At 37.1% G+C, this 24,720-nt stretch overlaps 1 protein-coding gene across 1 annotated transcript in view; it reads right to left on the bottom strand.

The window, feature by feature from the left end:
- GREB1L (GREB1 like retinoic acid receptor coactivator) overlaps nt 1-24,720 on the bottom strand; it is a 119,809-nt gene that overhangs the window by 80,845 nt on the left and 14,244 nt on the right. The window contains exons 4-5 of the mRNA XM_030760449.2: nt 17,272-17,448; nt 14,933-15,055 (exon numbers count right to left, since the gene is read on the bottom strand). Coding sequence (XP_030616309.2) covers nt 14,933-15,055; nt 17,272-17,448 — 300 coding nt within the window. The remainder of the gene's footprint in view (nt 1-14,932; nt 15,056-17,271; nt 17,449-24,720) is intronic.

The raw sequence follows: 24,720 nt of genomic DNA, 5'->3' as shown, positions 1-24,720 counted from the left end.
GGGATCTTCCCGGACTGGGGCACAAACCCGTGTCTCCTGCATTGGCAGGCGGACTCTCAACCACTGTGCCACCAGGGAAGCCCCCCACCTTTTTTTTTTCATGTTTTTAATGCTATTATAAATGGTAGTTATTTTAAAAATCTTTATTTCTGATAATGCATTGTTGATATATAGAAGTACAATTGATATTTGTATATTGATCTTGTATCCTGCAATGTTGCTAAACTCACTTAGTTTTAGTAGCATTTTTGTAGATTTCTTTGGATTTTCTCCATAGAAAATCTACTATGAATAAAGACAGTTTTACTTCTTCATTTCCAAATTGGATGTCTTTTTTTTTTTTTTTCCTTGCCTGACTGCACTGGCTAGAACCTGCAGTACAATATTGAACAGAAGTAGTAAGAGCGGACATGCCTATCTTGTTCTGATCTTAGGGAGAGAGGATTTAGTCTTTTATCACTAAGTATGTTAGCTGTGGGGTCTTTTTGCAGATGACCATTATCAGGTTGAGGGAGTTCCCTTCTTTTCCTAGTTTGTTAAGAGTCTTTATCAGGAATAAATATTGAATTTTATCAAAGCTTTTTTCTGCATCTGTTGAGATAATAATATGGTTTTAGTTTAGTTTGTTAACATGGTAAATTACATTGATTGGTATTCAAATGTTAAACCAATCATGCATTCCTAGGATAAACTCTACCTGGTCATGATATATTATCCTTTTAACATATTGTTGGGTTCAATATGCTAAAATTTTCTTACTAAATTTTGTATTTATTTCATGAAGGATATTGGTTTGAACTTTTCTTATAATGTCTTTGATTTTGGTATCAATGTAATGCGTCTAGAATGAGTTAGGAAGTAGTCCATTCTCTTCAATTATTTGGAAGTTTGTGTAGAACTGGTATTATTTCTTCCTTAAAGGTGGAATCTACCAGTAAAGCCATCTGGGCCTAAAGGGTTTTTGTTTTTTTTTTAAGGTTTTTGTAGCTATTTTATTTATTTATTTTTTAACATCTTTATTGGAGTGTAATTGCGTTACAATTGTGTGTTAGTTTCTGCTTTATAACAAAGTGAATCAGCTATACATATACATATATCCCCATATCTCCTCCCTCTTGCGTCTCCCTCCCACCTTCCCTATCCCACCCCTCTAGGTGGGCACAAAGCACAGAGCTGATCTCCCTGTGCTATGCCATCACTTCCCACCAACTATCTATTTTACATTTGGTAGTATATATATGTCTATGCCACTCTCTCACTTCGTCCCAGTTTACCCTTCCCCCTCCCCATGTCCTCAAGTCCATTCTCTACATCTGTGTCTTTAATCCTGTCCTGCCCCTAGGATCTTCAGAACCTTTTTTTTTTTTTTTTTAGATTCCATATATATGTGATAGCATACGGTATTTGTTTTTCTCTTTCTGACTTACTTCACTCTGTATGACAGACTCTAGGTCCATCCACCTCACTACAAATAACTCAATTTCGTTTCTTTTTATGGCTGAGTAATATTCCATTGTATATACGTGCCACATCTTCTTTATCCATTCATCTGTTGATGGACACTTAGGTTGCTTCCATGTCCTGGCTATTGTAAATAGAGCTGCAATGAACATTGTGGTACATGACTCTTTTTGAATTATGGTTTTCTCAGGGTATATGCCCAGTAGTGGGATTGCTGGGTCATATGCTAGTTCTATTTTTAGTATTTTAAGGAACCTCAATACTGTTCTCCATAGTGGCTGTATCAGTTTACATTCCCACCAACAGTGCAAGAGGGTTCCCTTTTCTCCACACCCTCTCTAGCATTTATTGTTTGTAGATTTTTTGATGATGGCCATTCTGACTGGTGTGAGGTGATACCTCATTGTAGTTTTGATTTGCATTTATGTAATGATTAGTGATGTTGTGCATTGTTTCATGTGTTTGTTGGCAATCTGTATATCTTCTTTGGAGAAATGTCTATTTATGTCTTCTGCCCATTTTAGAGGGGTTTTTTTTTTGTCTTATTTTTTTAGGAAAGATTTTAACCACATTTTCAATGTATTTAATAGATAATGGGCTATTCATGTGTATTTCTTCTCATGTAAGCTTTTATAATTTGTGTCTTTCAAGGAAATTGTTCATCTCATCTAAGTTGTCCAATTTATTGGTATAAAACTGTTCCTAACATTCTCTTATTATCCTTTTAATATCTTTCAAATCTACAGTGATGTCACCTCTCTCATTCCTGATATAGGTAATTTGTGTCTTCTCTTTCGTTTTCCTCTGTCTGGTTAGAGCTTTATCAATTTTACTGATTTTCTCAAAGAAGTAGTTTCTGGTTTTATCAATTTTTCCACTGTTTTTCTTTTCTGTTTCACTGATTGCCACTTTGATCTTTATTATTTCCTTTCTTCTCTTTACTTTGGTTTTAATTTTGTCTTCTTTTTCCTAGTTTTTTAAAGTGGAAGCTAAGTTCATTGACTCAAGAGATTTCTTGTTTTCTAATACAAGTTTAGTGCTATAAATTCCCCTCTAAATACTGCTTTAGTGGCATCCCACAAATTCTGATATGTTCTTTTTTCATTTCCATTCCATTCAAAATATTGCTAATTTCCCTTTTGATCGATGGATTATTTATAAGTGTGTTATTTAGTTTTCAAATATTTAGAGATTTTCCAGAAATCTTTCTGTTATTGATTTCTAGTGCAATTTCACTTTGGGCAAAGAACATTCTTTGTACTATTTGAATACTTTCAAATGTATTAAGACTTGTTTTATGGCCCATAACCATGATAACATAATTATTTCTGTTCCTCTGTATGTAAAATGTCTTTTTTCTCTGACTTGGTAAATGTTCTACGTGAACTTGAGGAGAATGTGTATCTTGCTGCTGATGCGTGAAGTGTTCCATAGATGTCAATTGGGTCAAGTGGGTTGATACTGTTGTTCAGATATTCTATATCCTTATTGATTTTCTGTTTACCTGTTCTATCAATTGTTGAGAGAGAAGTACTGAAATACCTAGCTATAACTGTGGATTTATGTATTTCTTAAAATAATTCTATCAGTTTTTGCTTCATGTATTTTGAAGCTCTGTTGTTAGGTGCATAAATGTTTAGGATTGCTCTGACCTCTTGAGTAATTGACCCCGTTATCATTATGAGGTTACCTCTTTAATCTTTGGTAATATTCTTTGTCCCAAAATCTATTTTGCCTGATACTAATATAGCCACTCAAGGTTTCTTTTGACTACTGTTAGCATGGTAGATTTAAAAAATACTTTTACCTTTTACCTGTTTGTGTCTTTTTATTTTAATTGTATTTTGTGTAAGCAGCATGGAGTCGGGTCTTACTTTTTTCCAATCTGATAATATTTGCCTTTGAGTGGGGGTGTTTTTTTTATTATAAAAGATTATTATTATTACTTTCATTTGGCTGCACCACATGGCTTGCAGGATCTTAGTTCCCTGACCAGGGATCAAACCCATGCCCTCAGCAGTGAAAGTGTGAAGTCCTAACCACTGGACTGCTGGGGAATTCTCTAAGTGGGGGTGTTTAGATCATTTACATTTAATGTGATTCTTTTTTTTTTTTTTTTGCGGTAGACGGGCCTCTCACTGCTGTGGCCTCTCCCATTGCGGAGCACAGGCTCCGGACGCACAGGCTCAGCAGCCATGGCTCACGGGCCCAGCCGCTCCGCGGCATGTGAGATCTTCCTGGACCAGGGCACGAACCTGTGTCCCCTGCATCGGCAGGCAGACTCTCAACCACTGCGCCACCAGGGAAGCCCTAATGTGATTCTTGATGTGGTTCGATCTGAGTCTTTCATCTTGCTATTCATTTTCTAACTTGTTGCATCTATTTTTTGTCTCCCTTTTCCTCTTTTCAGCCTTCTTTTGGGTTAATTAAGTATTTTTATGATTCCATTTTATCTTCCTTGTAGCTTATTAACTATAACTCTTGGGTTTTTTAGTGGTTGATTTAGGGTTTATAGTATATATCTTAACTTATCACAGTCTAACCTCAAGTGGCATTATACAACTTCATGTATATATAGTACAAGAATTTTACAATATATTCCATATCTCCCCTCCTGGCCTTTTGCTATCGTCATGCATTTTACTTTTCCATACATTATAAACCTCATAATATATTATTATATTTGTATAAGTCAATGATCTTTTAAATAGATTTACATAATAAGAAAAAAATGTATATATTTACCCAGGTAGTTACCTCTCTCAGTGGTTTTCAATCCTTTGTAAAGATTCAGACTTTCTTCTGTCTGGTATTATTGCCCATCTATATGAGTGACTTCCTTTAGCATTTTTTTATAGTGTGAATCTGCTGGTGGTGAATTCTTTCATATTTTGTATGTCTGAAAATATCTTTATTTTACCTTCATTTTTGAAAGATATTTTTGCTGAGTATGGAATTCTAGGTTGACAGTTGTTAGCTTTCAGTACTTTAAAGATGTTGCTCCTGTCTTATTTATACTGTTTCCCATTAGAATATATTGTCATGTTTATTTTAGTTCCTCTGTACATAACAGAGGAATTTTTCTCTTGCTGCTTTTAAGATTTTCTCTTTATTGTTGGCTTTAAGCAATTTTATTATGACATGCTTTGTTGTGGTTTTCTATATATTTCTGTGCTGGGGATTCATTGAACTCCTTGGATTTGTGGGTTTATAAGTTTCATCAAGTTTGGGAAGTTTCTGTCCTTTATTTCTTCAAATATTTTTTGTCTCCCCCACCCCCACTCTTCAGGCACTGCAGTGTCAGTATAAAAAGCTGCTTGTAGTTGTTCCATAGCTCACTAATGTTCTTTTCAGTTTCTTTTATTTTATTTTTTCTCTCTGTGTTTCACAGGGGACAGTTTCTATTACTATGTCTTCAAATTATTAATCTTTTCTTCCCTAATGACTAGTCTGTTGTTAATCACATCCAGTGTATTTTTCATTTCAAGCATCGTAGTTGTCACCTTGACAAGTTCATTTTGGGTCTTTTTAATATTTTCAATGTTTACTTAATTTTTTGAAAATATGAGATATACTTATAACTGTTTTGATGTCCTTTTCTGCTAATTCTGACATCTGTGTCAGTTCTGGGTTAGTTTGATTGATTAATGAGTCTCCTCAATATTAATTGTGTTTCCCTGCCTCTGCATGCCTAGTAATCTTTGACTGAATGTCAGGCATTGTTAATTTTATCTTGTAGGATGCTGGATATTCCTGTAAGTACTTTTTCTTCTTCTTCTAGTTTTATGGAGATATAATTGACATACAGCATTGTATATGTTTAAGGTGTAAAGCAGAATATTTGACTTACATACATCATGAAATGACTACCACAAGAAGTTTAGCGAACCTCCATCATCTCATATACACACAAAATAAAAGAAAAAAAAATCTTTTTCCTTGTGATGAGAACTCTTAGGATTTACTGTCTTAACAACTTTCATATATATAATACAGCAGTGTTAGTTATATTTATCGTGCTGTACATTACATCCCTAGTACTTATTTACCTTATAATTGGAAGTTTGCCTAAAAATATTCTTGAGCTTTACTCTGGAATGCAGTTAAATTACTTGGAAACAATTTGATACTTTTTTTTTTTTTTTTTTGCAGTTTTGAGGTAGTGCTCAGTCTAGGGCTAAGTATTCTCTATTACTGAGGTAAGACCCTCCTTAGTATTCCAACCAATGCCTGACAAATTGTGAGGTTTTCCCGTCTAGCTGGTGGGAACAGTCCCTGGCCCTGGCCCTGTGTGAATGTTCCCTCTCATCCTTTTGGATGGTACTTTTTACCAGCCCTGAGTAGTTTGCTCACATGCATGCATCAACCAGTACTATGTTGAACATTACAGGGTACCTTCTGCACAGCTCGGGCTCTCTCTCTCTGTGCAGCTCTCTCCCTTCTGGCACTTGGTGCAATGAACTCGTAGCTGCTTTGGTCTCCCTTCACTCTCAGTTTCTTCTACTCAACTTAGGGGACCTATTGGGCTCCACCACAGTTCCCCCTCCCTGCATCATGGTCTGGAAACTCTCCAAGCAGTAAGCTGGGAAAACGGTAAGACTCACATTTACTTGTTTCCCGTTGATCAGGAATCAATGTCATTTGTTGCCTGATGACAGGGTCTTAAAAATCATTTTTCGTGTAGTTTTGTCTTTTTTTTTTTTCTGGTTGTTTCAGATGGGAGGGTAAATTTAGTCCCTTTTTATTCATTTTGGCCAAAACTGGATATTGAGTTGAGCTCTATGGATTTTTCAACCCTAGTGCTCCTCTCTCCTCTTCACATTCCTCCTGCCTTGAAATTTGAGACACAGGAACATTTTACAGAATTCTAGGTAGAGATCAATATCACCTGTGTATAACCCAGAAATTGCCTAATAAAATTGTCACTAGTGAGCAGAGAAAGTTCAAATTCTGCTTTTGTTACCTTCTAGCTGTAGCTTGGATGTGTCTATGTTAGGTACTGGTCCTTATTCCTACACAGCATTCCTATAAAGAATGCTGGAGATTGTGAAAAACAGGTCTTTTCTACTGACCTATACATTTGGCTTAATCCTGAGAATTTTTAGTGCTTAACTATGAAAAATATGACATAAAGGAAAATTCAGAAATAGAAACAAACATGTTAAAAGCTCACTTCTCCCACAAACCATTGTTTATTCTCTAGTGTATGCCCTTCTATGTTTTATCCATGTTATATTTTTTACATGATATAACAAAAATACCCATAGAGTTTTAATATTACTTTTTTTACTTAACAGGATTATTTCCTATGTGGTTGCACAGTATTTTTTGACATCTTTGTCATGTGAGTATGCTATGATTTATTTGTTTCTATATTAAAAGATCGCTTTTCCTTTTATGCTAATATAAAGAATAACTGCAGTGAATATCTTGACTTTCTTTTAGGTTATTTTCTTGGCTAAGCCCTCTGAAGTGAAATTACTAGAGTAGAGGATATAAATATTTTCTTGACTAAGCCCTCTGAAGTGAAATTACTAGAGTAGAGGATATAAATATTTTAATGGTCTTGTTACATATTGCCAAATTGCTTTCTTAAAAGATCATATCACTGTTTACCTCCACCAGCCTGAGGTCTGAGATTGTTGGTCTTACCACATCCTTGCCAGTCCTGTATATTATCACTTAAAATAGAGTATTGTGGCTAATGCAACTGGTGAAGATGACTCTTCATTGTTATTACTTGCATTTTCTTCATTTCTGCAGAAATGAGTTACATTTTCTCTTTTGTGGGCAACAGGAGTCTCACAAGCTCATTCACTGGCCCTGCCTCAGAGGAGTATGGTCACTGGCTTTCTTCCCTCTCCCCCACCCATGCATTCACTCATCAGATGCTTATGGAGCCTCTTCAGCAGGCCAGATAGTATGCTAGGCTCTGGGGATAGAATAGGGGAAGAAAGCAAAGATACAATCCCTACCCAAGGAATATACAGTGTACAGGAAGAGCTTACATGTTATCAGTATCTGGTTGGGAGTGGGAAAATCTGCCAGCCAAAGGGTTCCCAACACATTTGGAAAAAGGAGACTGTGCTTTGATAAAGTAATAATTTGAATATTCATGAGGAACTAAGCTTAGAAAAACCTGCTAGAAGAACTTTTGATTATTCTGACCTCAGGAAGTTTAGTGGCTAAAGGACAAATGAAAAAAAGAAAGGGACAAACACAATTACATTTTAGGGACAGTTAAACAATACATTCTAATGGAAACTGTTTTCTAAATGGCTGTCACCCTGGACAGAGGAATTGTAGTTGGGGGGCAAATGGAGACAAAATAGTAAGGCCTGGGTTGAATGTGGCACATCATGAAATATTCTGGACAAACAGAGGGCAGCATGAGAGCTCTAAACTCTTGGAAGGCAAAGGAGAGGAGGCCAAGACATTGTAGGGAAGGGAAAATATGAGCGCTTAGAGATTTCTATCAGGGTTGGCTCTGCCCCTTCCCTTCTTGGAGACGAAAGGCAGCTGTGGGGCTGCATGCTGCAGCTCTAGCACCACAGCAACAACCCCACAGTAGATTCAATGCAGTGGGAAATAGAAAAACTCAAAAGGACTGAAACAATACTATTACACCATAGGATCCCTGGCCTATGATACCACTTGTTCTCAAAGTGTAACACTGCATACCATACACATATGTAGTTTGAAAAGGTAAATTTGCCCTTTTTCCCAATGAGATATATCAAAATACAGGTGAGTTCACAAAATATTTATGTATAGTTAAAAAATTAATTATAGGGACTTCCCTGGTGGCACAGTGGTTAGGAATCCACCTGCCAATGCAGGGGACATGGGTTCGAGCTCTGGTCCGGGAAGATCCCACATGCCGCGGAGCAACTAAGCCCACACACCACGACTACTGAGCCTGTGCTCTAGAGCCCGTGAGCCACAACTACTGAGGCTGCGTGCCACAACTACTGAAGCCCTTGCACCTAGAGCCCATGCTCTGCAACAAGAGAAGCCACCATAATGAGAAATGCGAAGCCTGTGCACCGCAACGAAGAGTAGCCCCCGCTCGCCACAACTAAAGAAAGCCCACGCGTAGCAGTGGAGACCCAACACAGCCCAAAATAAATGAATAAACAAATTAACTAATTAAAAAAATAATTATAAAGCAAATACCTATGGAAATAACCACTATCCAAGTCAAGGGATAAAAACAAAACAAAACACTGCCAGCAGCCAGTAGCCTCCTTTGTGCTCTTCCCCATCCCTTTTCCTTCCGTCTCCCCAGAGGCAACCACTGTGCTATGTACGTATTCTTAAAATAATTTAGTTTTGCATATTTTTGAACATAACAGAAATATAATCATATTGGATAGAGTCTTCTGTAAGTAGATTTTTGTTCAACATTTTGGAAGATTCCTCCATCAGGATGCATGTAGGTATTATTTGTTCATTCTCATTGCCAAACGGTATTTCATTATATAAATACATCATAACCTATTTATCTACTCTATTGTTGATGAACATTTGAGTTGTGTTCAGTTTGTCATTTGCAAAGAACACTACTCTGAACAGTCTTGTACGTATCTCTTGATGCAAAAGTGTTTCCTTAGGGAGTGGAATAGCTAGATCATAGGATATGCATGTTTTCTACTTTTCTATGTATTGCTAATTACTTGCAAAGTGGTGCCATCAATTAACACTCCTATTGGCAGCATATGATGGTTTGTGTTGCTTGAAATCTTTGCCAACATCTACTGCTGTCACACTTCAAATCATTGCCAGTTTGGCATGTATATAATGGCATCTCACTGTATTTTTAATGTAATTTCCCTAATTACGACAGTGGTTAATCATCTTTTCATGTATTTATTGGCCACTTGGATTTCCTCTTGCGTGAGGTGCTTGAAGTCTGTGCTCATTTTTCTATTGATGTGTCTTTTTCTTACTGATTCATAGGCATTCTTTATATGTCCTTTGTACTAGTCCTTGGTTAGTTTTATGTATTACATATCTTCTCTCAATTTATGGCTTGATTTTTAACTCTACGGCACCTTCTAAAAACAGTGAAACGTCAGTTTTTTCCTTTGTGATCAGCACTTTTTGTCTCTACTTTTAAGATATCTACAATATCTAAGATATTCTACAATATCTTCTTAAAGCTTGACGGTTTTGCCTGTTGCATTTAGATCCTCCAGCTACCTGAAGTTGATTTTTGTGTATAGAGTAAAATAGGGGTCCAGTTTTATTGTTTTTCCACATAGTATATCCAACTTCTGAGGACCATTTGTTGAAAGAAAAGGTTCTGCTGATGTTCAAGTCACTCTATACCCACATGTTATATGAATCTGTCTGGGGACTTTCTATTCTGTTCTGCTGCTCTGTGTCTATCCCTGTGCCAACTCCACTCTGTCTTTATTAGTAAAGCCTCATGAGCTTGATATATGATAGGGCAAGTCCTTTCATTGCTATTGTTCTTCCTTCTTTAATACACAAGCATTAGATGGTAAGGGGCTTACATTATTTTAAGCCTACAGTGGTTCATCCAGAGGAAAATCCCATTTCATGGACAATACATGGCTCCAATAACAGGGCCAACTTCTCCATTAGGCATAGAAGTCAGTGCCTTGGGTCCACAGTACTTCTAGGGGTTCATGAAAACGTTTTAATTTCTTTTAAAATCATAAGAAATGTTTTAATTTCTTTTTGTTGAACAAAGTATTGTAGCATATAGTATTAATATATTCATCTTTATACCAACGCAGTCATAAAATACAATTTTAAATACTTTAGGCAAATGTGCCCAGGGCCTAAGAAAGTCATAAAGTCATATCAGGTCCTGCCTGATAGCATCTTCTTAAAAATTAGTCACACGGGCAGAGTTTAGGTGGCTCATCCCTGTCCTGCCCTACGGGCTAATTTTTCCTCCTAATGGTAGATGAGCATACCATCTTCATTTGGAAAAAGAGTACACACCAGTAAGTTAACAATCCCCCAAATGCTAATTTAAAATTTAAATAAAAATGGAATTCAAATGATGTTTATTGGGAATTCCCTGGCAATCCAGTGGTTAGAACTCCGTGCTTCCACTGCAGGGGGCCACAGGTTCAATCCTGGTTGGGGAACTAAGATCCCACATGCCGCGAGGTGCAGCCAAAAAAGAAAAAACAACAACAACAAAAAAAAACACCATTTATTTCCAGGCATTTGCCAGGTACTAGGGGGTATAGGGATAAACAAAATGAACTTACAGTTTCTAGCATATAAAAGAATACAAATGGTTAACAAATTATTATAATTGGGAGAATGGCACGTATAGTAGCAAGGCTGAGCTAATTCTTAGTTGCAAAATAGGTATTGTTATTTTTAGTTGTACAAATGAGAAAACCAAGACATAGAACAATTGAGTGGCTTATCCCAAGCCTCAGCCAATATACATCAGGGGCAGTATTTGAATACCAAGACTCTGACTCCAAGTCCTGTGCAGTTTACCATCTGGTCTGAAACAGTGCTCATTCTGTAGTAGACACTCAATAAATTAGACTGGATTCAAATGAGGGAGAAACGCTGCCACTCCAGAGGATTTTACCGTTCTCTTAGAGCAGCTTTTTAATCTTTCCTCCCCAACCCCCAGCTTTATTAAGGTATATTTTACTTATCATAGAATATACCCAATTCAAGTGTACAGTTCAATGATTTCTAGTAACTTGACCAAGTGGTGCAACCATCACCATGAATCAGCTTTAGAACATTTTTGTCCCCCAGCAAGAAACCTCATGCCCACTTTCAGTTAATTTTCATTCCCACCCCTTGCCCCAGGCAACCACTATTCTATTTCCTGTCTCTATAAATTTGCTTTTTCTGGATATTTCATATAAATGAAATCATATAATATGTGGTCTCTTCTGTCTAGTTTCTTTCACTTAGCATAATGTTTTTGTTTTGTTCTGTTTTTTGGCCATAGCTTGAGGCATGTGGGATCTTAGTTCTCCGATCAGGGATCGAACCCAAGTCCCCTGCGGTGGAATCTCGGAGTTTCAACCACTGGGCTGCCAGGGAATTCCCAGCATAAAGTTTTTGAAGTTCATTCATGGTGTAGCATGTGTCAATAGTTTGTTCCTTATTATTGCTGCATGGTATTCCATTGTATGGATACACAATTTTGTCTATCCATTCATGAGTAGATTGACATTTAGGTTGTTTCCAGTTTTCGACTGTAATGAATAATGCTGCTATATGAACATTTGTATATAAGTTTTTGTGAGGACACGTGCCTTTATTTCTCCTGGGGAGATAGAATTAATATCTTATTATGGTTTTGATTTGTATTTCCCTAACCGCTAATGATGTTGAGCATCTTTTCATGTGATTATTGGCCATTTGTGTATGTTCTCTGAAGAAATCTCTATTCCAAATCTTTTGCCCATGTTTTGATTGGATGGTCATCTTATGACTGAGTTGTAAGAGTTCTTTGTAAATTCTGGATACAAAATCCTTTATTAAATATGTGTTTTGCAAGTATTTTTCTAGTCTATCATTGTCTTTTCATTTTCTTAATGTTGCTTTTTGAAGTGTAAAAGTTTTGAATTTTGATGAGGTCAATGAAATTCACTGACAAAAAGACAGTCTGTTCAATAGATGGTGCTGGGACAATTGGATATCCACATGCAAAAAGATGAATTTAGATGCTCACCTCACACCACACACAAAAATTAACTCAACATGACTCACAGACTTTAATGCAAGAGATAAAACAATAAAACTTTTAGACAAAAAACGTGGAAGAGAAACTTTCAAGATCTTGGGTTAGGCAAAGGTTTTTTTCATCTATTCCTTTTTTCTTCCCCCCCCTTTTTTTTTTTGTCCATGCCACGCAGCTTCTGGGATCTTAGTTCCCCGACCAGGGATTGAACCTGGGCCCTCGGCAGTGAAAGTGCGGAGTCCCAACCACTGGACCACCACGGAATTCCCATTTTTTCATCTGTTCTTGAATTCTTGTCCTTATTAAACACAATATATGTACGTGTATATGTTTGTATGTGGTATGTCTGTGTAATGTAGGTAGATAACTATGTAGCCACCTTCAGTCAAAATCATAAAATATTTTACCAGGATTGTTGGCTAAAATTTGAATTATCAATCACACAAATATGGTGAAAGAAAATATGCAAAATATAAGTGGCAAGCCAGCTAGAACAGAACATCCAGAGCTTGGCAGTTGGAATGTGAGACAAAACTGTGCAAATAGTAAATTAATCCCCTCTTCAAATACTTTGCAACATGTGTACCTACATTTCAGGCTAAGAAATGTTGATTACAGGCAGTCACTGATTGTAGATTAAGAAGGGTACAATCTCCTACAGGAGGGTGAATCTATCTGCTAAAAAGATGTTGCATACTCTAATGTTTGCAATGATATAATAGGCTAAGGTAAAATTCTTACACTCTATTACTTTCAAAATACATAGGAAAATTATTACTGAAGATTCCATAATTTGTCAAGAAGAAAGTTTTAGACACAAAGCTTTACTTTTAAAGGCACTATCTTCTATTAAATTCTCTGGATTGCACCTAAAATTAATAGGTAATTTCATGGTCAAATTACCATTCTCACCCCAACAAGGGATACACAAGAATACTGGCATAGCACTTGGCCACTTGTGTCCACTGTGAGTCAGTCAGTGTCTTGCCTGTGTCCCTTCGTGGCAACTAAAGGAGGCTTTGCTAAGCCTGAATCTTGAATTCCTCTATTCAGAGCAATATTCATTTTCAAAATATATTTCTGCATAATCAAAACTGCTTATTAACATTTCATTACTTCTTATTAACAATTCAGTATCTTTTCATTTTTTTCAGGTACAACTGGTTATTTATATATATTCACCTCTCCCTCTTAGAAAAGGTAACATGTTTTATCATTCTTTTATCCCTTATATGAGTGGTTTTTAAGTCATTGGAGCCAGTAGTCAAGTACTGGAACCCTGCCTTACAGCCTCTGACAAGGGTCTGAGAACACAATAAACGCTTGGTAAGTTTTTGTTGGAATGAAGTAAATATTCATTACTAATACTGTAGTTTTTAAATTGCATTTCGTTAGCCCCAAGTTCTAATGGCAGAAAATATACTACAGAATCAATCAAATTCTAGGAGAGACATCACTGTAATGAAAGCTAATCTTTCAATGCCAAGAGCCCAATACCAATTTTTTCTTTCTTCAATACCTAGTGACATGATGTTCTCTCATTTATTCTAAACGAGAATTTAGAATATTCTCTTTCCTCTTAATTTACAGCCTCTATGTAAATCTCTTGAGCAGTTTAAAAGTTAGATTTCTAAAATCCAGGATGAAGTGGATTTAGCTGAGTACAGACACATAGCAAGAAGTGCCCCAGATAAAGTTAGCTTTATTATCACTACAGTTGTTGTTAACATAGTCTAATAATCACTTCCATCTTGAAAATAAGTGCAAACGATTTACCAGCTCATTAAAATTTGACATAAATTTGGAAGAGGATGCTAAGTAGTGAAATGAATAAAGACACCTTTTTCTCCAACTTGTTGCGTTTGAGTGGATGCTGGCAAAGCACATATGCTATGAAGTTTGTGGGTAAAATAGCACTTCTCAAAAAACAAGTGAACTGAAAAAAAAATTCACAAATTCTTTTAAAATACTTTTCTTCTTGCCTAAGATATAACCTAGACTGGTTCTGAGTAATTTTCTCAAATACTATCTGCAGTGATCTTTTCAGTTACAGCCCTCCAGGCTTTCAGCCACCTGGAAACATTAAGTCCCCCTGGAGTCTTATCCTGACCTGAGTTCAGGCCTCTATACTGGAGGAATTTTCAGAAGCTTTAGACTAGTAACTTACCTGCTCAGTATCAGATCAGCCACTCTGCTGATCCAGCTCTGATACTGTAACCTAGTTTCAGGCACTAAAATTTTATCTGGTTATTTGTAACCAAGCTCCTATCTTGTACCACCTGAAACTAGGTCCTAGAGTCTTCTGCTGTGATCCTTCGTCCTACTGTGGGACTTTACTTTGTATCCAAGTTGGTGTAATACTCCCTATACCGTTGAGCAAGCCTAGTTAGAGCCCTACTGTAGAATTCCGGTCTTCATGAATATGTCCCCAATACATGCCACCTGATGGCTATGATGCAGACTTCTCTCACATCTGTGTTTCTACTTATTGCCTCCTGTCAGACTCCTCTAGAAACAGGCCCTATGCTTGAACTAAATTCCCTACCAACTGTCAGTTCCTTTTTCCATGCCTTGCCTAGCATTGGCAGGGCTGTCGGGATTTTGGGTCCTGCCACAGACTGATCCATCTCAATGCTGAGTTCTAATTCTAATAGTAACTCAATACCGCTATTGAAAAATAGGTCTGTTCAAACCAGCCAACAGTAAGTTTAAAATGCCTCATTAAATATACATCTGCCACTTGAAATTCCAAAAGAAAATACCCAATACCTGTCTGAATGAATCCTGATTTGTATCCATTAGTTGTGCCATTTTCTGGGGCCACGGTTGATGACACTGAAGAGTTTGGTTTAATAGAGTGGCAAATGGTAGAGGATTGTCGGCTTCTACACTCTAGAAAGGAGTAAGAATCACATTATGTAAGGAAAACAATATTCTGTTAAAACAGGTGAGGGAGACACAATCCATAAAATCTCTAAAATAAGCTGCTGTTCCTCAAGTGGCAGCACGTTCTTTAACAGAGATCCCCCTTCCCCAACCATAACTCCAATAGAATGTTCAAGCTGGTGAACACAATTCGTCTTCCTAGAGCCAAATGTCATGTTTGGAAGGCAAAGAAATAGTTACAAAGAACAATTAGACATTTGTTCCTCACAGACTAGTTCCCAGGAGAAAAATTACTCATAACCTATATAGTCATGTTAGTTTCATGGGTAATACTGAGGTTAAAATATCAATAATTTATAAAAACCAAATAAGCTTTCAAGCACCAGTTAACCTTCTGTCCAGGATTGATTTACGTGTAGAATAGTAATCTAGAGTCCTTCTAGGCTGCCTTCAACCCTCTCTACTCAACCTTAATTTACGTCCAGAAACAGAAGCAAAGAAAATATTATACACAGAGGAGAAAAATTAGAAATTCTCAAATTCTTATTATTCTCAGTTCTTATTAGAGGAAATAGGTAGACAATATTCAAGGTACTTACTGATCATACAAAACTAAGCTTCATTTTAAATGAGCCAATATTACTTGAGGCTTTGGTGTAATATTTTAATAATACTTTGTACTGATTCAGGTAGATAGCAAATACTGTGACAACCTGTGTCACAGGTTTTCGGGGCTCTAACTTCCAACCAAATTATACTATATGTTGTACTATATTAGTCTTTAAAGGTAGCATGTGAAAAAGAAACATAAATGGTTGTAAATGACAAAGTTAATTATAGTGGGTCCTTTAGAGAATTTCCAAGTTTATTGGATACATGCAAAAGTTAGAGGCAGTTTTCTATAACCTTCTATCTATGACGTTCCTTGAAGAGCTACTGTATTTTGACTGAAAAGGATATCTCCATGTTATGTATATTATATGCAAATATGTAGTTTGATAGGTATGTACATATATACAATTCCAATTCCAAAACAGAATGACTATAAATGTGAGGCTCCAGAAGCCACCCAGGATCATTGTATCACAAACTATTTCACAAATGTTATTATTTACCAGAAAGGTGAATTGTCACTGAGCACTAAATAAGAACTTAAAAATATTTTATGCAACCAAAACAAAAGCTAAAAAAAGGCAGTTAAAAGGCAGGGAGGTGATACCTATCCTATTTTTACTCTTTTATTAGGGTTCATGACATTTAAAATGATTTTTCTAGAGGAAAAGTCTTTAGACTTTATCAGGATAAAGAGTTATCTATAATTTACCACGCTTACGATTTAGTGGTCACAGCACTAATCACAGTCCTGATGATCCCTGGCTCAGAACATGTAGCCATTTCCTAAGGAGTTATATAATCTCTCCTCAAATGCAACCAGGAGTCATCATGGTGAGATTCAGAAACAAATCTTCAGCTGTAATTCGGATTTACTATGCTATTTTTCATGGTCAGGCCAAAATCTTTCACAAACAACAAATAGAAATATTAAAGACAATTATTCTATTGTCTTTAACAATATAATAATATTAATAATGGAGGGGAAATCTCAGCATCTAAGAAACTGCTCAAAAGAATAAGAAGTCCCACTGCATTAAACAATGTACAGAACTTGTGGCAACTCCTATCAACCACAAGATGATGTGACATTTCAACTGGATTCATTTTCAAAAATAAGTTTAAGTTCTTCCTAACTGAAGAGAAACAAAACTTTGTCAACTTAATACTGCCTTTTCCCAGGTATGATGAAGAGAGCATTATTTATTCCAAAGTTTGCTTAGTTCTAATAGAAAAATGAAGACTCAAGAATTACCAAAGACCCTAAATAAAGTAGAAAGAGCATCTGACCAGGAAACTGACACTTTGAAGTCCTCTCTAAATGACAGAAGAGCTAGAAAGAGCCCATTTTTCCCCGAGAGCTGTATTCCACACCCCTAAGTGACAAATACAAGGAGAAATACCCTTTCCCAAATTTCAATAGTTTCTGTTAAAAACAAAAAGGAGCAAGTCAAATAACCTGCCAGAGGGCTTTACATTTTTGGATTGTCTTCTGAACTTGGGATATTTATCTATTCCACACCTGGATTCTGAACCCCGTATGGGTCACTTGTCAATACTATCGTAACATCCACATTCCCTTCCCATTCCCTCCCAGAAGTTGACGCTACCTTTCCAGCAGATAAGAGGTCCCTTCGACAGTACACCCTGGGAGCTTCTGACTAGGTAGTACTTTAAGTGCTTCTGCTTCTTTGGCTGGGTGGTGAGCTTCAAGTTTATGTGGTTGGAAAATTCCGTGAAATACCGAAATCCTCTTTCTCCACAGCCGATACAGTTTCCAGAAAACCCTAAAAGGAAGAAAAACAAAGTTACTGGTGGTCTTGTATGTTGTTACAATACTTTCACATATACAAAACACAGAAATATTCACTCTTTGGCTTGACAACTTCCTAATTTTGATGAAATAATTCAAAGGAAAAAAAACATGTACAACAATTTAGCAGTTATTTTATAACAGTGAAAGACTGAAAATAATTTTTAAATGCTCTAAAAGGATAATGGTTAAGGAAATAGAATAGATAGTACCATATGATAGAATTTATATAGTTAACATAAAAAATTCTGGTCCTAGAGATATCTATTATTTCTTCCTTACATATTCCCTTCTTAACCTACTGGCTCTGGTTCTCCACCCGACCCACCATGTGGACTTAACTCCATAGGCACAATTGATTAGACTGTGGATCAATATTTGACCCAATCTAGGATAGTCAGAGTCTCTCTCCTGGAATGCTGAAATAAATACAAAAAGAATCAGTCAGATGGTACTGGACTCTGGATATGTAAGGTTTTGTAAAACTGGAACCCAAGTCAGGGCTGTGCCATCTAGGGTGTGGGAGAGAGCAAACAGAATTGTGAAGAGGAAGCTGGTCTCCAGATAGGAGAGCACGAACAGAGATGTATAAACTCAGGGCATTGTCAGCTTCCTAGTTTCTATGAGATCTAGGGAACACAAGTTCCCTAAGGGTCCCATTGCCTCTCTGTTCAACCCCTCTTTATTCAAACTAGCTCATTATTCCTTAGACTTAACATCCAAACAATTCTCACTCAGATTAATCAAACAAAATAAGACTTTCAGTGATCTTCTTGGAACAGAGGACATGCCAAGAAGAAGAAATGGAGAAGGCTGGGAGGATGAGAGGTCATGCTTTGCTTGATTGGAAATCAAATTTTCAATCTCCCTTATTACACAGAAGAAAAGTGGACAGTAAGAGAGTGAGTTCTTCTGGTTGTGAGTTATGAGGACATAACATATGTATGGTCATATTGGCAAATAAGGGCATTCCAAATTTCATAAACACAATATCTCTATATACAAATAACTAAATGAAAATAAATTCACTTATGGAATAATACACTCTTTTAAAACCACCAAACCAACCTGTTTTATAATTAACAAAGATATATAAGGAGAGTAGAGAAAGACCATGAGGATTAAAGACAAAATATCTCACAATGTCCCAATCTCAGGATGCTGAAAATCAATTCAGAACATTTAGAAATGGGCATTCCAATTTATTATTATTTATTCAATAATTTTTTATTGAGCACCTACCTATATGCCAAGCATTTTGCTAAACACTGGAAAAACAGTGGTGAACAAGAGATAGTCCCAATTTCTGGTCAGTTACATAAAATTAGTAATTCTATATAATTAGCTTATTACCATCATTTTATAGAAATATAAACATCAATATAATCATAAATTATTTAAAACATATTCAGAGATGGATTGCATTTGAGAGCATTTGGCTACTTGTCTAATACCTTGGAGCTGTAGGCCAAAAAAAGAAAGATGTCAATGATTGCCTAGTTTACCAAATTTCTAAAGCCAACCATCCATCTAACCATTCATCCACCCATCCACCCGTCCATGCATCCATGAATGCATGCATCCATCCACTAATCCATGCATCTATCCACCTGTCCATCCATCCATCCAACAAATATCTGTACTCTACTATGTGCTAGGCACTATTTCAGGTACCAGGTTTTTAGCATTGAACAAGGAAGACAAAACCAATGCCTCCACAGAGCTTACTTTCTGATGTGATCATTATGCCTTGATAGAAAATTGGCTGACCTATGAGGCAGATGCAACATACCCAAAACACAATAAAACTAAGAACCTTCATCTGAAATAGAGACAGTGCCAAAAAATGAGGCTTATCTGATAGGTCCAAGTAGTTCATCAAAGATTAACGTGAGAATTAGAATTAACAAATTACTGGGGTTAGATTTTATCTTTTATCTTTTCCTCTACCTGTTTTCTGAGGTGAAAAGCAAGACTTGAGTATGAAGAGGGAGAAAAGCAATGGATCTGGATAATCTTCAAAGAAGAGAAACTTCACATTAATGATGAGAATTAACAATATAAAAGAGTAAGAACTTTAGCGTCCATTTTTAAAACTCTGTATAGTTTTCTGTATTAACTTTGGTTCAAGAGAGATTTTATCTGCTCAAAGTTCTTGCTGTCACTATCACAATAAATAATATCTCTTACAGCCAAATTACCTTTCTAGTTTTTCTAGCAATCAGGTCTTCGAATTGCATGGCAGATTTGGGGCATATGTGTGGCCAAGTGATCAATTTATTTTAAAATCAATTCCCCCACAGTCTTTGGAATCTGCATAATTTATATAAAAATTTAGACAAATTGATATTGGAGTCCACAGGGATTCTAGAATATTTTAAGCTTAAAAAATTTTCCCACTATATCTTTTTAAACTTTTGTGTTTTTTTTTTTTGGCCACACCGTGTGGCTTGTCAGATCTTAGTTCCCCAACCAGGGATCGGACCCAGACCCTCCTCAGTGAAAGCGCGGAGTCCTAACCACTGGACCACCAGGGAATTCCCTCCACTATATCTTAATGCATACTAAAATCAACCATCATAAGTAAGAACTGTTAGATGAATATTAACTTTTTGACAATAGAGTAATGAACATATAAAAATCTCATTGTGCTTGTTCAAGAGAAAACTTTTACCATTTTACTGTACTACACTTTCACTTGGAGAAGTGGTTAATAAAAAATTATTAACAAAGTTCCATGTCTATAAGGGTATTTAATAAATATGACAGAATGGCAGAATAATTACCATTTAAAGAGCAAGTACTATATGCCAGGCACTGTGCTATTGGGTACCTTATAAACATGATCTGTTTGATCTTTATAATCCTGCCGGGTGGGCATTATTGGCTCCCTGAGACTTCAAGAAGATAAGTAGCTTGCCCAAGTTCTTAAAGTGCTAACTAGAAAATCTGGGATTTAAACCCAGTTCCAATTCCAAAGCCCATGCTCTTTGGTTTCATATTCCCAATTACAAAGGATTATAAAATCTATTATTCTGATGGTGTTTTCTGTGTGAGTCCCATGATGTATTCTAAGAGGATTCCTCTAGTCATGAAGAATCATTTAGCAAAAAGACATCATAAGAGATTTTTCTATGTCTTCAGTCAGAGCCACATATGAACTGTTCCATTCGATAAAACTTTGATGCTTTTAAAGTGCTAAAAAGAAGTTTCCCAACGCTTTTCTACCAGAGCCAACTAGGTTCTTAACTCTGTGATGCAAAAGACTATGTCTTATCGTTAGTGTGCCCACATATCATAACTTAACGTGATTTTTGGAACAAATACTGTTGAACAAATGAATGAACAAACGAATCCTTGGATCTTCTTTGCTAATTTAGTCCAATGTATAAACTTTACCGTTAGGTGTCTATATTAAACGATCTGCTCAATTTCACTGAAAGAAAAACAATGGATATTTTAACAAATGAGAGCCTATGAAAATGAAAATTACCTCTTCTTTTCCTATGAACCAAGAGAAGGCTTTGAACTGTGGTTTAAGGAACGTTTGTTAACCATGTACAGGATCACTTTCTGACTCAAGATATTGATCTATGTATTTCTAGACTTTCTGATGATGCTTTATAACTAGAAAGAATGCGTCAAGCTAAACAAACACACAGCTCACTGTAAATACAATTCTTGAATTCTTTGCCCTCTTCTTTCTTCTTCGTTTTTACTGATATTCGTGCTGAGGACATGTATTTGATTCTATCTACAGTAACAAACTGAGAAACAAAAGCAACTCCAGAGAAACACAGCAGCAAAAAAAAAATAACAAACCTCACATGCCCTCTTCTTTCTTTTTCCTTCTTTCTTTCTTTCTTTCTTTCCTCCTTCCTTCCTTCCTTCCTTCCTTCCTTCTTTCTTTCTTTCCTTCCTTCCTTCCTTCCTCCCTTCTTTCTTTCTTTCTTTCTTTCCTTCCTTCCTTCCTTCTTCCCTCCCTCCCTCCTTCCCTTCCTTCCTTTCTTTCTTTTTCTTTAGGCCACGCCACATGGCAGGCATGCAGGATTTTAGTTCCCCAACCAGGGATTGAACCTGTGCCCCCTGCAGTGGAAGTGAAGAATCTTAACCACTGGGCTGCCAGGGAAGTCCTTACATGCCCTCTTATTTGCCTTTTTAATTATTAAAAGTTAATTTAAGGGGTTTGAATCAAGATAGCAGAGTAAGAGGATGTGGAGCTCACCTCCCCCATGAACACATCAAAAATACATCTACATGTGGAACAATTATCACTGAAAACTAACTGGAAACTGGCAGGACTCCTGTACAACCAAGGCTGTAGCGATCAGGTCGAGACCTGTGCCCATAGAAGAAGACTCAGAGAAAAATAGAGATTATGCGGGTGGACACCCACCCTGTGGAGTGAGTGGTCTGAGCCACAGATTGAGTGCCCCAGTCCTGGGGTTTTATGTGGAGGAGACAATGCCACTTGGCTGGTTGGAGGGCCACTGAGACAAACAGGAGGGCTGAGGGAAGCCTAGACTACGCTCATGAGGAGTGTGCACGCTGGCTTGCCCCCAAGCAAGGTGGAAAGAGGTCTGCTCTAGCAGCTGCCAGGTTTCTCACAACCTCCTTGCCAGGTACCCCAATCCAAGCTGAGCGAAAGCTCTGGTGCTGCTCACTCCATGTCACAGTGTGGGATGTAGAGGTGACCTGGTGCCACAGCAGCGTCTGAGTGGGTGGGTAGCAGCCATCGCTTACTCAAGCAGCACGTCAGAAGTGTTTCAGATCTCTGACGCAGCTGTTCCACCATAGCCCATCCCCTGATACACACTGAGACTCCATGTGGGTCCCACTTGCACTGCAGAGCCTGGGGGCAGTGATCAGCTGTGAGGGACAAAGGGGACTTGCCCCAGAGGCTGCATTTGAGTGGAGCGGCAGGTAACTGCACAGGCAGTGCATCAGACCTCTGTCCGTGGTCGACATGAGCCAAGAGCCTGCACAGGCCCCACTTGCTTCAGCCCTCCAACCCTCTGGGGCAAGGGTCCCCACACAGGGAGAGGAAAAAACACACACTTACAGGGAAAAGAGCCAGCATGAGCCCGACCCTCAGGGCTTCTGCTCCAGCAACTTGGGGTCAGACTCTGCCCCTGATACAGTGGTGATGGCCACCAAGCAGAGGGGAAGCCCTGTCTCACACCCAACTTCAGCTCTAGCCACTCCATCTCCAGCCCCACCTCCTACCTATGTGACAGCTGCCAGCACTCGCTGAGGAAGGATGTGACTTGCATCCACATCAAATCCAGCTCTCCCAGCAAAGGCATAGGCCACATGCAGTCTGTATAGGGATGCTCCCACATAAGGACACCCCTTCAAGACTGAAATAAGTAACTGTTTCACCTGAATTCATAGAGGCAGGGAAAGCTGAGCAAAACAAAAAGACAGAGGAACTACTCTCAATTGAAAAAGCAAGAGTAAACCCCTGAAAAAATAAACAACAAGACAGAAATAAACAATTTATCAGATAAAGAATTCAAAGCATTGGCAACAAAAATATTAACTGAATTAGGGAAAAGAATTGATGTACACAGTAAACACTTTAACAAGGAACTAGAAAATATAAAAAAGACCCAATCAGAAATAAAGAACTCAATAGCTGAAATAAAAAACACACTAGAAGGAATGAATAGGAGACTAAGATACAGAAGAATGCATAAGTGATCTGGAAGATAGAGTAATGGAAATCACACAATCAGAACAGCAAAAAAGAAAAACAAATTTTAAAAAATGAAAACAATTTAAGAGATCTCTAGGATATAATTAAGCATACCAACATTGTCATTATAGGGGTCCCAGAAGGAGAAGAGAGAAGGGGATCAAAAATGTATTTGAGTTAATTATGACAAAACTTCTCAAACCTGAAGATGGAAACAGATATCCAGCTTCAGGAAGCACAGAGAGTCCAAAAAGTGATGAACCCAAACAGACCCACAGCAAGACATGTAATTAATATGACAAAAGTTAAAGATAGAGAATTCTAAAAGCAGCAAGAGAAAAACAAAGAGTCATATACAAGGGAATCCCCATAAGGCTGTCAGATGATTTCTCTGTAGAAACTTCACAGGCCAGAAGGAAGTGGCATAATATATTCAAAGTGCTGAAAGGGGAAAAACCTGCAACCTAGGATACCAGCAAGAATATCATTTGGAATAGAAGGAGAGATAATGAACTGCTTAGACAAGCAAAAACTAAAAGAGTTTGTCAATTCTGAACCTACCCTAAAAGAAATGTTAAAGCGTTTTCTCAAGTAGAAAAGAAGTAAAAATCTATAGAAAATGGAAAATCCCACTAGGAAAGGCAAATATATAGTAAGAACTGAGGATCAACCACTTAAATAAGCCAATACAAAGATTAAAAGACAAAAAATTGTAAAAGACAAAAAATTGTAAAAACTGTAACTACAATAAATGGTTAAGGGATAAACACATGAAGATGTAAAATATCACATTAAAAACACAAAATGTGTGGGAGGGGGGTAAAAAAAGTAGATCTTTTAGAATATGTTTGAATTTAAATGATGACCAGTTTAAAACAGTAGATATACTTATAGGTCAACATATATGAACCCAGAGGTAACCACAAATCAGAAACCTACTAGAGATACACAAAAACTGAAAAGAAAGGAACTACTGAAGAAAATCATCAAACCACAAGGGAAGAAACAAAAGGAAGAAGAAATGAACAGAGAAGAACTGTAAAAACAACCAGAAAACAAGTAATAAAATGGCCATAAGTACATAACTATCAATAGTTACTTTAAATGTCAACGGACTAAATGCTCCAGTCAAAAGACATAGGGTAAAAAAAAAATAATAACAAGAGCCAAACTTATAGTAATAGAGAGTAGAATGGTGGTTACCAGAGGCTAGGATGTGGGGGGAAAGGGCAGATTAAAAAAATAAGGAAAAATGGTGGTTGTCAGGGGTTAGAGGGAGGGGGTAATGGGGAGTTAGTGTTTAATGGGTACAGAGTTTCAGTTTTGCAGGATGGAAAGAGTTCTGTGGTTGGATGGTGTTGATGCTTGCACAGCAAGATGAATGTACTTAATACCACTGAACTGTACACTTAAAATGGTTAAGGCGGTACATTTTATGTTATGTGTATTTTACCACAATAAAAAATTGGACACACAGAAAAGACATAGGGTGACTGACTGGATTAAAAAATAAGACCTTTTTATATGCTGCTTACAAGAGACTCATTT

This window comes from Delphinapterus leucas, chromosome 14 (assembly GCF_059928025.1).
Source record: "Delphinapterus leucas isolate spDelLeu-1000000601 "Yukka" chromosome 14, BTC_Dleu_Yukka2, whole genome shotgun sequence".
In the NCBI taxonomy this organism is placed as follows: Eukaryota; Metazoa; Chordata; class Mammalia; order Artiodactyla; family Monodontidae; genus Delphinapterus; species Delphinapterus leucas.
The sequence above is the reverse complement of the archived record's forward strand: the minus strand, read 5'-3'. Positions and strand labels throughout refer to the sequence as shown.